The sequence below is a fragment of the Sarcophilus harrisii genome, chromosome X (assembly GCF_902635505.1).
Source record: "Sarcophilus harrisii chromosome X, mSarHar1.11, whole genome shotgun sequence".
Classification (NCBI taxonomy): Eukaryota; Metazoa; Chordata; class Mammalia; order Dasyuromorphia; family Dasyuridae; genus Sarcophilus; species Sarcophilus harrisii.
Window position 1 is genome coordinate 51,517,163 of NC_045432.1, and position 12,748 is coordinate 51,529,910.

The 12,748-nt window shown below is 38.5% G+C and overlaps 1 protein-coding gene across 3 annotated transcripts in view; it reads left to right on the forward strand.

The window, feature by feature from the left end:
- The window catches only part of MTM1 (myotubularin 1), a 100,012-nt gene that overhangs the window by 56,448 nt on the left and 30,816 nt on the right, over positions 1 to 12,748 (forward strand). For all 3 annotated transcript variants that reach the window (XM_023506976.2, XM_003774820.4, XM_023506977.2), the window contains exon 6: positions 8,748 to 8,849. In XM_023506976.2, coding sequence (XP_023362744.1) covers positions 8,748 to 8,849 — 102 coding nt within the window. The remainder of the gene's footprint in view (positions 1 to 8,747; positions 8,850 to 12,748) is intronic.

The following is a 12,748-nucleotide window of genomic DNA, read 5'->3' on the forward strand; positions in this document are numbered from 1 at the left end:
TTTAAAACTCCAAATAAATTTTGGGTTTTCTCTGCTCTAAAAAGTAACCTTTTAGTAGTGATTAGTATGGCACTAAATAAGTAAACTAATTGGGGTATTTTTATCATTTTTATTTTTTCATTGGCCTACCCATGAACAATTAGTTATTTGCTAATTATTTAGATTTGTCTTTATTTGTGTAAATAGTATTTCATAATTGTGTTCATATAGTTCTAGTGTGACTTGGCAGATAGGCTTCCAAGTATTTTATCCATTCTGCAGTTCTTTTAACTGAAATTTCTCTTTATCCTCTTCTTGCTAGATTTTGTTGGCAGTACACAGCAATATTGATTATTTGTGTAGATTTATCTTGTATCCTAAAGTTTTTGCTAAACTTTGCTAAAGTTGTTAATTGTTTAAGGTTTTTAATTGATTTGAGGGTTTTCTATGAAACCATTCCACCCTTTGCAAAAAATGTGATTATTTGGTTTGTCAGTGTTTATATGCTTATTCTTGTCTTATATTTAGCATTTCTAGTACTATGTTAAATAGGAATGGAATGGAAATTGATAGAAATGGATTGGAAATTAATTGTCATCCTAATCTTAGTGGAAAAGTCTCCAGTTTAGTTTTATTACTGATTATGCTGACTTTTGGTTTTGGATGTATACTCCTTATTCTGTTTAAGAAACGATTTATTCCTAGTGTTTTGAACAAGAACAGGTGTTGTATTTTGTCAAAATCATATTTTTATTATTGTTTTTAATGTGGTCAGTTATATTTATAGTTGTCCTAATATTGAACTAGCCATTACATTCCTAGTCATAGTACATAATCTTTGTGATATGTTGCTGTAGTCTCTTTGCTGATATTTTATTTAAAATTTTTTGCATCATTATTTATTAGGGATTTTGGATTAGAATATGCTTGTTTATGGTAAGTTTTTTTCTCCTTTTTATAACTAAGAGATAGGGCTTTAATGGAGATAGAAGCTAACAGCAGTGATTTCCCCTCCCTGACCTTCCTCTGCCTCAAGAAAAGAGCCATTGGCATTTTTTAATGTACAGAAGAGCATTTATGGTTATGTATAGAAGCATAGATAAGCAAGATTGCTTGAAGATAACATGCTGAAATATATGCTTCAAAAAAAACCAATCTCTTGGAGTAGAGATTCATAGTTTCAGGTACAATTGTCTTTTATTGTCTGCTTGGTATTATAGAAATACTTTTGGGGGAGGATTTATGTTCATAATTTTAAAATGTTTATTTTTAAAATGAGGAGTTAGAGGTTTCCAAGAAGTTTCTTGAGTTATTTGATGTTAGAATGCCTCGAGAAGAACAAAGTGCTATTAGGAACATTCAGTGATGTTACTAATTATGTAATTCTAAGTTGTTATCTATCTTCAAGTTAAATTTGAGTAATGGTAATTTTTATTCATGGGAAAAGTACAGTGTGACCTTCCTCCTGGAAGCAAAGGTAAAGAGACTCAAAGAATGTCTCTCCATTATCTAGATTATCATGGAGAATTAAGTGTTCTTTTCCAAAGGAGATGAAGGGCTTCAGTGTAAAAATAAAAAAGAAATAGGATCTGAAGAGGCAAAGGGGACTTCTCTTCAATGTCAGGAAGTTAGAGAATGGAAGAATGGATCACAGAAGGAAAGGAGAGGACTGCCAAGCTTGCAGAGCTAATTAATAACCAGGAAACTATCCTGAATATGAGGGAATTGGATCCACTGAAGGGGAAGCAGCTACTTGGCCATCAAAGAATGTTGAGGTGAGAGACAGTTTGGTAGAGTGGAAAGAGGCAGAGGTTTTGGGTTTGAATCTTGGTTCTGCCACTTTTCAGCTGTATGACCTTGAGCAAGTTGGATTGGATGATGTAGAAGGGTTCTTCCAGCTCTAAGGTCAGGATCCTGTAATAGGTGACATTAGATGAGAGATTGTCCACTATGGCTTAGAGGAAGAAACAGACAAGCATCGGTGGTTGTGACTCCTTGACACAAAAGTAGAGAGCTCCGCTATTCTGCTGGCAGGTGCACCCACATCAAAACGGGGAACCTCCCAAGACTTGTCAGACCTGATGATGACTACCTATTCTGGGGTGTGGGCAGAAACTATAATGCCAAAAGGGATCATGAAAGCATTGCTACTGCTCGAGAAAACAAGGCCCTTAAGGGCAAAGGTTGTTTTTTCATCACTGCTGGAGAAAAATGATTCGGAAGAACAAGAGATTTGGGCTGTGAAGAGGTTAAAAACACATCTGAGAACGAGTTTGGAATATCTAGACTACGGTCTAATATCCAGAAATAATGCAGAAAAGGACCTAACCAGAACTGGAGGGGGAGGGGATGTATTTGCTTGGGATCTTGAGAACCATATAATATTATTATATTATATCATATCATATAAACTGAAAGGCAAGGATAGAAGAAAAACAGCTAAAAGCTAGCTAGCTAGATCTTCCCAAGAAAATGCCACAGAAAGTAGCTACAATGTAGGAAGATTAACAGTAGCTAACCCAAAAAAGAATTTCAGGATAGAACCCTGAGCCTCAGATTTCTTTTTTTTTAAAATGTGCAAAGTATTGTTTTTAAAAAATGAATTAGAGAGCTCCTAACTGAGGAAAGTGAGTTTGACCTCAGGTTCTCTAATTCCAAATCTGTTGTTCTGCTTCCATACCAACAGGAAATAGCAGTATGGCATTGTATATTAAGAATACATACTCAGTACAGATAGGTGACACAGTGGAGAGAGCACGAGCTCTGAAGTCAGAAGGACCTGAGTTCAAATTTGGTCTCAGACACTTAACACTTCCTGGCTGCGTGACCCTGGGCAAGTCACTTAACCCCAATTCCCTTGGGGAGGGGGGGAAACATTGATGAAATTCAGGAGTTGGAGGAGGAAGCATGGAAGAGAGAGAAGATTTAGGAGAAGATAAAAGAAGTCAGAGTCTATAATACACCGAAAACATGGACAAGAGTTTAAGCAAGAAGGCTAGAAGGCAGAACTGATGTAATATGGGTAGGCTGTCAGTTATGTTGTTTCATGAAGGTCTCTGTCCTCAGCTAGAAAAGACTAGAGGTAGCACCATTCAAATCCAGGTCTTTTGACTCATATTTAAGCACTCTAGCCATTGTAGGATTTGGTCTCTTATTAAATGACCCTACCTTTCTTTCCCTGAGAAAAATTAGGGAAGAGGAAGGAAAAGGCACAAAGAGAGTGGAAATCAGAGCTTAATTTTGCTCTATATTTTAGACTTTAGAAAAGTAGATTTCAGAAAGTTGGAGGGAGAGAGAAGAGAAGGGAGAGAGACTTGAGAGAGGGAAAAAATAGGTAGGATCCAATGGATTAAAATTCTCCAGAATAAATCAAGCTGGGGACTAGGAAAGTCAAGACTGAAATTCTGAAGACAGTAAAAGAAAATAATTTTTAATGGGGGGTGAGGAGCAGTTATCTAAGGAGACTGATATGAAACCAGGAATACATTGTACACAAAAACAGCAAAAGTGTACAATGATCACCTCTGAAAGACTTGATTCTTCTCAGTGGGTTCAGTGATCCAAAGCAATCCCAGTAGACTTTGGACAGAAAACGCCATTTGCATTTAGAAAAAAAAACTAAGGAGATTGAATGTAAATCAACACATGCTATGTTCACTTCTTTTTTCTGTTTTTTTTTTCTCCCATGGTTTTTCCTTTTTGCTCTGATTTTTCTCTCCCAACATGATTCATAAAGCAATGTGCATTAAAAATAAATAATTTTTTTAAAAAAGAGACTGATGTGCTCATGCAAAGGGAGCCCCAACCATCTGGGAATTTGAAAAGCTGCAGAAGATCAAAGCAAAGGCAGGTGATGGCTTAGCACAGTGTAAGAAAAACTAGTCAGGAGCAGTGACTCCTAGAACAAATTGAAGCTGATGACAAAAGCTAAAGACAGAAAAGGGTTTGGAAAAGATGAAAAGAAAGTGAGAGATAGAGCTGCTTTTTGGTGTGTCCAAGAGAATCAGCTTTCCATTGGTTAGGAAGGAACACAGATGGGTAAGAAGGAGTTAGTCCCCACACTAAGTGAGGAGATAGTGTAAGAGGCTCAAGCTCAGCTGGCCAGTAAGCATCTTTTAAGCACTGGTCTTGCACCACACACCACCCCAAGTGCCAAGGAAGTCAGAGACAAAAGCTTCTGTTCTAATGGGCGAGACAGGATGTACTCTATAACTATATATAGGTACAAGAAATGGCATAGATTTGATCTAATATGATCTTAGAAGGGCAGGCAGACCCTTTGAGGGTACAAGGAAATATTTCCTTGCAGAAAGTGGCATTTGAGCTTAGTTTTGAAGGAGTGTGGATGGGGAGGGAGGGCATTTCAGGCAGGGCTGACAGCCAGTACAAAGACACAGAATCTGGAGATGCAGGAACAACACCAAAGACTAATATGTGAAAATCCTAAAAAGATAGGCAGGGCCTGGCTTGTGAAGCACTTTAAATGTTAAGCACTGGCTATTTGATCCTAGGGAGCAATAAGCAACCGCACAGGTTTATTGAGTAGTGAGGTGGTGTGATCAGACCTGGATTTTAGGGAAGTCACTGGCCACACCAGGAAAAATAGATTGGACTGAGAAGAGATTTAAGGAGGGAGGACTAAATAGGAGACTGTAGCTGGAGGCTGGACAGAAGTCCAGAGTCCAGGTGAGAGGTCACAGTAGGCTCTGAACTGAGGTAGTGGCTGTGTGAATGGGGAAAAGGGAAATAAAAGCAGACATGTTCTAGAGAAAGAAATGACAAGATTTGGCAGGTAATTGGATTGTAAGATAAGAGTGAGGAGTCAAGAATGAAAATAAGGTTTTAAACCTGGGGAACTAGAAGTATGAATAATTTATAAAAGTAATTTTATACCTATTGAATTGCCCCCTCAAAATGACAGATTAGAAACTAATTTTTGGATTTTTCACATTCTACTTAAAGAAAATTTTCTTGTTTATTAAGAGTTTAAGTTTCTACAAGATACTGGGTTTTGGTTTTGATTTTTGGTTTTTTGGTTTCATTTTTATTTTTTAACCAAAAGTTTGTTCATTGATATTGTGGGACTCTTTAATGTGACCTAGTTTAGAAATCTATCAAGGTGAGATCGTATATTGAAAATACATTTCTTGAATGAAATTTTAAGGTACAATTCAATTCTCCTAAGCATAACTGATAAAGGAGCATTGAAAGAAAAGTTCATACTTTAAAAGACATTTTAAATGTATATTTTAACATGCATTTGATGACTTTGACATCTAGCCTTTTTAAAAATAAAAACAAATGATTCCTAATTACTTGAGATAAATTATTTTATGTCCAATGAAGAATCATAACTGTGCCCAGAGGGCTATCAAACTGTGCATAGCCTTTGATCTGGCAGTGTTTGTATTGGGCCTGTATTCCAAAGAGATAATAGAGAATATGCAAATATGTTTGTGCCCGCCCCCCATTTTTTGTAGTGATAAGGAAGTGGAAACTACGTGGATGCCATCATGGTAGGAATGAATCAATAAGTTATGGTATTGAAAATAATGGGATATTATTGTTCTATGACAAATGAAGAGAAGGCTGATTTCAGAAAAGCCTGGAAAGTCCATTTCGTGAACTAATGCTGGGTGAAATGAGCAGAACCAGGAGAACATTGTACACGGTAGCAAAGAGATTATGATTGACTAAGACAGGCTTGGCTCTTCTCAGCGATAGAGTGATCCAAGACAATTCCAATAGAATTAGGATGGAACGTGCCACCCTCATCCAGCAACAAAACAATGAAGACTGAATGAGGATTGAAGCATAGGACTTTCACCTTTTTTGGTTTGTTTTCATTCCTGTGGGGTTTTTTTCCCCCCTTTTGGTCTCATGTTTCTTGTACAAAATGACAAAAATGGAAATGTGTTTAAAAGGATTGTATATATTTAACCTCTGTCTTGAGGAAGGTAAGAGAGAAAGGGAGGGAGAAAAATTTGGACCACAAGGTTTTACAAAAAATTAATGTTGAAAACTATCTCTACATGTATTTGGAAAAATAAAATGCTATTAATAAGAAACAATGAAGAATCATAAACTGTTTAAAATTTTTTTTTAAATTTCAATCATTGTGGTGATGAGGAAGGGTGGTGGTGGGAAGAAATCCTAGTCCGCCCCCTCCTGGAGGCACCACAGGGTTCGTTAGCCCCAGGTCTTCTGCTTCTCCAAGTTGTCTGTCCTGCTGTCCAGTTAAATTCAGTGATTTCAAAGATTCATAAGACAAGGGATTTTTTTTAAACTACTAACTTTTGCCTTCTCTTTGAAGGTACTATTTTTGTGGATAAACTACATAAAGAAGACTGTTTCTTCTTCTCTTTTCACGTTTTAAATTTTGTGCAGTCTGGCTTCTGAACTCATCATTCAACTCAAGCTGCTGTCTCAAAATGAATAGCTTTTTCTTGGACCTCACCCTTCTTGACCTCTCTATAGTTGTTGACACTGTTGATGACCCTCTTCCCTAACATCTAGGTTTTTGTGACACTCATCTCCCCTGGTTCTCCTTTTACCTGGCCGACTGCTTCTCGGTCTGCTTTGCTGACTCTTTATCCAGGTCATCTCCGCCAACTGTGAGTGGCTCCAAGGCTCTCCCATGGACCCTCTTTTCTTCTCCCTCTGTTCTTTTTCATCTGATGATCGGATCAACACCCACGGATTCAGCTGTCATCTCTATATAGATGATACTCAGATCTATTTGTCTAGCCCTCAGCATTCTTTTGGCTTCCAGTCTCCCATCTACAATGAACACCTTGAATCACATGTGGTATAAACACTTTCAACTCAAGTTGTCCAGTGACATTTTTCATTGTCTTTCCCCTAAAACCTTTCCCCCTTTCTAATCTTCCAGCCACCCAATTTCTTTTTTTTTAATGGTTTTTTATTTATAAGATATATGCGTGGGTAATTTTTCAGCATTGACAATTGCAAGACCTTTTGTTCCAACTTTTCCCCTCCTTCCCTCCACCTCTTCCCCCAGATGGCAGGTTGACCAATACATGTTAAATATGTTGAAGTAGAAGTTAAATACAATATATGTATACATGTCCAAACAGTTATTTTGCCATATAAAAAGAGTCTGTCTGCCCATCTGTCTATCCTTCTGTCTGTGTGTCCCCCTGTCTGTGTGTCCCCCTGTCCATCTGTCTGTGTGTCCCTCTGTCTGTGCATCCCCCTCTGTTTGTATGTCCCTCTTTCTCTGTATCCCCTTCTGTCTGTGTGTCCCCCTGTCCATCTGTCTGTGTGTCTCCTCTGTCTTTCTGTTCCCCTGTCCATCTGTGTGTCCCTCTGTCCGTCTGTCTGTGTGTCCCTCTGTGTATCCCCCTCTGTATGTCCCCCTATCTCGTCTGTGTGTCCCCTGTCTGTCGGTCCCCATGTCTATCTGTCTGTGCATCCCTCTGTGTCTGTGTGTCTCCCATCTTCATCTCCTCTTCCTCCTCCTTCTCCTTCTTTTCCTTCCTTTGCATTTCCTCCTGCTCTGTCCTCCTTCCTCCTTATTCCTCCTTATTCTTCCTCTTCTTCTCTTTTTATTTTCCAAAGCCATGTAAAGATAGTTTTCCACATTCATCCTTGCAAAACCTTGTGTTCCAAATTTTTCTCCCTCCTTTCCCCCCACGCCTAGACAGCAAGTAATCCAATATCCATTAAACATGTGCAATTCTTACATATTTCTGCATTAATACATTATATATATATATTATTCATACATATACTTTTACAAACATTCTACATTTATACACTATATATATACATATATAGAGAGATGTTTCTTCATTTACCAAGCTGATCTTGTTAAAGTGCAGGTCTGACCATGTGACACACACCCTCATTCCCAGTCCCTCCCTCACTCCCTTTCAGTCAACCCCAGTGGTTTCCTGTTGTCCTCAGGATCAAATAGCAAATCGTTTAGTTAGCATTCAAAACCTCTCCCTACCTTTCCAGTCTTCTTGTACCTCACCCCTCCGTACCTCAGCCACTGTCTTCCAGATGCAGTCATCTATCTGGTGATGTGGGCTTCCTCCATGTTCCTTGCATATGACATTTCCTCTCTGGTCTCGTGACATTTTCATTGCCCATGCCCCATCTCTAAAACTCACTTCTTCATCATTTCCACCTCCCGGCTTCTCTAGAAGTCCTACAGAAAACTTTTTGATGCCTTCCCTCTGAGTCTGTCTCACTTTACCCTGCCTCAATCATGTTTCTCCAAAGGTGTTTGCATATTGTCTCCCCAGCATTCTTGGACTAGTCTGTTGCCTTCCTTTCCCAGTAGTTAGCACAGTACCTGGCACATTTTATTTATTGTTTAGTCGGTTCAATCATATCTAACTCTCAGTGACCCCATTCGGTGTTTTCTTAGTAGAGATCCTAGTGTGGTTGGCCATGTCCTTTTCCAGCACATTTTACAGATGAGGAAACTGAGGCAAACAGGGGGAAGTGACTTGCCTCAGGTTGCAGCCATTAAATGCTGAAGTCAGATTTGAACTGAGGTCTTCCCGATTCCAAGCCTGATACTCTGTTGCTCACCTGGCACACAGAAGGTGTTTCATAAATGTTTATTTACAGTACTATATAATCAAACATTCATTTACTCACATAGAATAATTGTCCTTTTGATATTCAGTCAATCAAAGATTTTTAAATTAATTTGAATATTTTTACTTAGTATGACTATGTCTAAGTCTTAGTATGACTATATGGTGGTAATTTTTTTTTAATCTTCCCTTTAGGATATGAGAAATTTGAGATTTGCTTTGAAGCAGGAAGGTCATAGCAGAAGAGACATATTTGAAATCCTCACAAAATATGCTTTTCCACGGTCACATGGTTTGGTAAGCTAATGTTTTTCCCCTCAAGTTCTAGAGTATGTGTTTCAATATTTTATTTTTATCTCGTTTCATTCAACAAGGATTTATATTTGAATAAACAAATAAATAAATAAGTAAAGCAGACAAGCATTTATGAAGGACTTGGGGTGTTCTGGGTACTACGGTAGGTGCTGCAGGATCCAAAGTCAGAAAAGGATGTCGTCTCTGTCCTCAAGGAGCTAACGTTCTGTTGGGGAAAACATCTTCTACGGAGAAAAGTAAATCCAAAATTAACACAAAATCATTTGCTGAGGCTACTGCCTAGTATTATCTGGCATGGCTCCAGATAGCCCTCATATGGAAGATGGTGCTCCAGAGGACGATCAGAGAGGATGTCAGGCCCAGAGGACAGCCAGTCCAAAGGCATAGAGATAGGAGAGAGAGTGGAATGGATAAAAACCGGCTCCTTAGCCTGTTGGAGTGGAGTAGATAGTGTGTAAGGGACAGAAGTGAACAGTAAGCCTGAACAGAGGTCAAGCCTGGAAATTCCAAGCAAAGGGATACACATTGTATTCTGGTCAAAAGGGAAATTTTGAAGAGGTCCTACCCAGGCAGGCATGTGCTAACTCAGCCCAGTTTGTGCTCCTGTGTAGAGTCCGGATTAGTGACAAAGGAAACGGGAAGAGGGTCTGAGCTAACCTGCTGACCACATGGATGAAGAAAAAGGAACACATGTATAAGAGATGTTGTAGAGGTTGAATCAACAAAATGTGGTAACTGTTGTATATGAGGAGTGAGTGAGTGAGTGAGCTTGCATCATTGAGGACGGGTCCAGGGTTTTCGGTCTCAGCGATGAGAATGATAATTGGTGCCATCAACACAAATAGAGAATTTAGAAAGACAGCGACATGCTGAGTTCAAGATGCCCACATCGATTTAGAGATTGCCAACAAGCAGTTGGTGAAACAGGATTGTAACGCAAGGGAGAGGTGAAGACTATAGATGTAGATCAGGAACATAAAGGTGATCAATGAATCCATTGGGATCTGAAGAGATCATCAAGAGAATGGTTTTAGAAACAAACAGGAAGAGGACAGATCCCTGAAATACACTCACGTGTAAGGAATGGGATAAGCATGATGATCTAAGAGAGAACAGATGCAAGAGTAGGACCAAGAGAAAATGCCCCAATACTTTCTTCTCCCCACACCCCCCCCTAAAAAAAAGCCAGAAGGGAGAGAAGTGCCTAAGAGGAAAGAGTAGTCAGCAATGTCAAAAGCTTCAAAGGAGCAGAGAAGTCATTGAATTTGTTCATGAGGAGATTGTCAGCGAGAGTAGCTTCATTTATATGGTGATATTCCGGGAATTTAGTAGGTGCCAAAGTCAGGAGGCACATTATGGGTTCCCAATGACTACGCTGGCAGAGTAGTCACCCAGGCAAAGCTAGAAAAGCTTCCATTATAGGCCCAGAAGTAGACATGTGTGTTTTCTATTATACTGTAGCCAGGACCAGTATGGCTAAATTTTGAGGGACTCATTACTAGAAAGTTGATCACCAACCATCTAAGGGGTTCAGGAATGATGAGAAGTGGAAGCAATGAGGAAAGAAAGGTTTTTCTAGGAGGTTTTCCCTGTGAAAGGGAAAAGAGAGAGAGGGTAATTATCTTGATCAGAAATACATAATAGCCTGGCATATGTTTTTCCTTTAACATGTTTCATCTAATCCCAGTTTCTCCACAGAATATTCCAATATACTAACTCTTAAAACAAAAGATAGTATACTTTTATTCTGACTGTAGAGTGTTACTGCCTGAACTAAAAATGATGAAAAGACTGTCCTGGAAGGACTTGTCTTTGTGTAACTATCCTGTGAAGCATCTTTGCACAAAAGAGCAGAGTATACATCAAAATGGGGTTTCTCCATTCCTGTGTCCCATTGATCATTATGTGTACCAGTGTGCATGGCTGTATTTTCAGGATTATATCTGAATTACATGATAAGCTTTTATTAGAAAGTTATTGAGCTTTTAAAAATAAGTTTATCCCTGAATGGATGCCCATCAGTTGGGGAATGGCTGAATAAATTATGATATGTGAATGTTATGGAATATTATTGTTCTATAAGAAATGACCAACAGGCTGATTTCAGAGAGGCCTGGAGAGACTTACAGGAACTGATGCTGAGGGAAATGAGCAGAATCAAGAGATCACTGTATACAGTAATAACAAGGTTATATACAATGATCAGTTCTGATGAATGTAGCTCTCTTCAACAATGAATTGATTCAGACCAGTTCCAATTGTTCAGTAATGAAGAGAGCCATCCACACCCAGAGAGAGAACTGTGGGAACTGAGTGTGGACCACAACATAGCATTTTCACTCTTTCTGTTGTTTGCTTGCGTTTTGGTTTTCCTTCTCAGATTTTCTTTTCTTTCTAGATCCGATTTTTCTTGTACAGCAAGATCACTGTATGGATATGTATACATATATTGGATTTAACATATATTTTAACATGTATTGAAATACCTGCCATTTAGGGGAGGGGGTTGAGAGAAGGAGGGAAAATTTGGAGCAGAAGGTTTTGCAGGTCAGTGTTGAAAAATTAACCCATGCATATGTTTTGCAAATAAAAAGCTGTAATTTAAAAAATCAGAGTATCATTTTAAGAGGCTTGCTGTATCATGCACTCTTTTATAATCAAGGTCTTTCTTTCATTCAAAAATTTCTAAAATTATAACCTCCTAAAATTATTCATTTTACAAGAGTTTAATTTATATGCACCTTTCTCAGTACAAACCTTCTGCTTAAAGTGAGATGTGTTTGTGTTGGTTTCAGCATGCATGGTCTCAGACATATTTAAAAATTGAAGAACAGGTTATGTACCAAGTGAGAGGTAGAACTGAGACCCCAATAGACCTTTGGAGACTGCTGGAGTTTATTTGAAGGCAGGGTTGGAGTTGTTCAGGTTACACTTGCTTTTGGACTCACAGAAAGAGCATCTGGAAACTTAAAAAAGCTCACTTCCAAGTCAAGTCATGAATTGAATGGATTATGGGTGTTTTTCTTCTGAGCCACCCTCTGGCCCCTCCTGCTTCCCGCAGGCAAACATTCAGTCTGTTCCCTCTATGCCTTGAACTTGGAATTGAGCTTTATTTACCTTCCACTTAGAATGGCCTACAAAAGAAGAGTTTGGATGTGCTGTAAGTGAATTCACTGGCCTGATCTCATTTCTTAATTCAGTCAGTTTCTAAATAAAGTTTTAAGGTATATTTCATATTTTCAAAATAACATTCATTGGTTTGCTTTCATTTTCTTTTTTCTTAATGTTATTGTGAATTCTTGTAAGTAGATTATTGCAAAAATGTTTATTTTTATTAAGTGTCACATTCATATATATTGCATATCTTTTCAAATGTCATTTCATATCAACATGTTTTGTAATCCAAAAGGGGAAGTTTTCACCTCCAACCCTCAGTTTCCTCCTCTACCAAAGTGAGGAAATTGAACACAATGGTCTCAGATCTGTCTGATCTATCATACAGCATAATCAAATATAGCAGAATGCTTTAGAAAATAATTAGAAATCTCTATAGTTCTTGTAGCAACTTTGACTTTTCGTTTAGTTTCTTCAGCAAAAAAATTTGGCTGCTGAACCAGGGTAGAGGCAAGAGCATTCTGCTGGGAATCAGGAAATCTAGGTTCTGGTCCCAGCTCTGCCACTGACAAGCCATAATACCATTGGGGCGAGGCACTGGATCATTTCCCTCACTGGAGCAAGGGGAAATCTTGTACCAGTTTTGTAAGGTTATTAAAGAGACATATTGGAGCGCTTTGAGCTTTTTCAAAGAAAAGTGCTGCTCTATAAAGCTGCTTATTCCTATTGACACAGCCATGACCATGTTTTGAAAAAGTATGAATTGA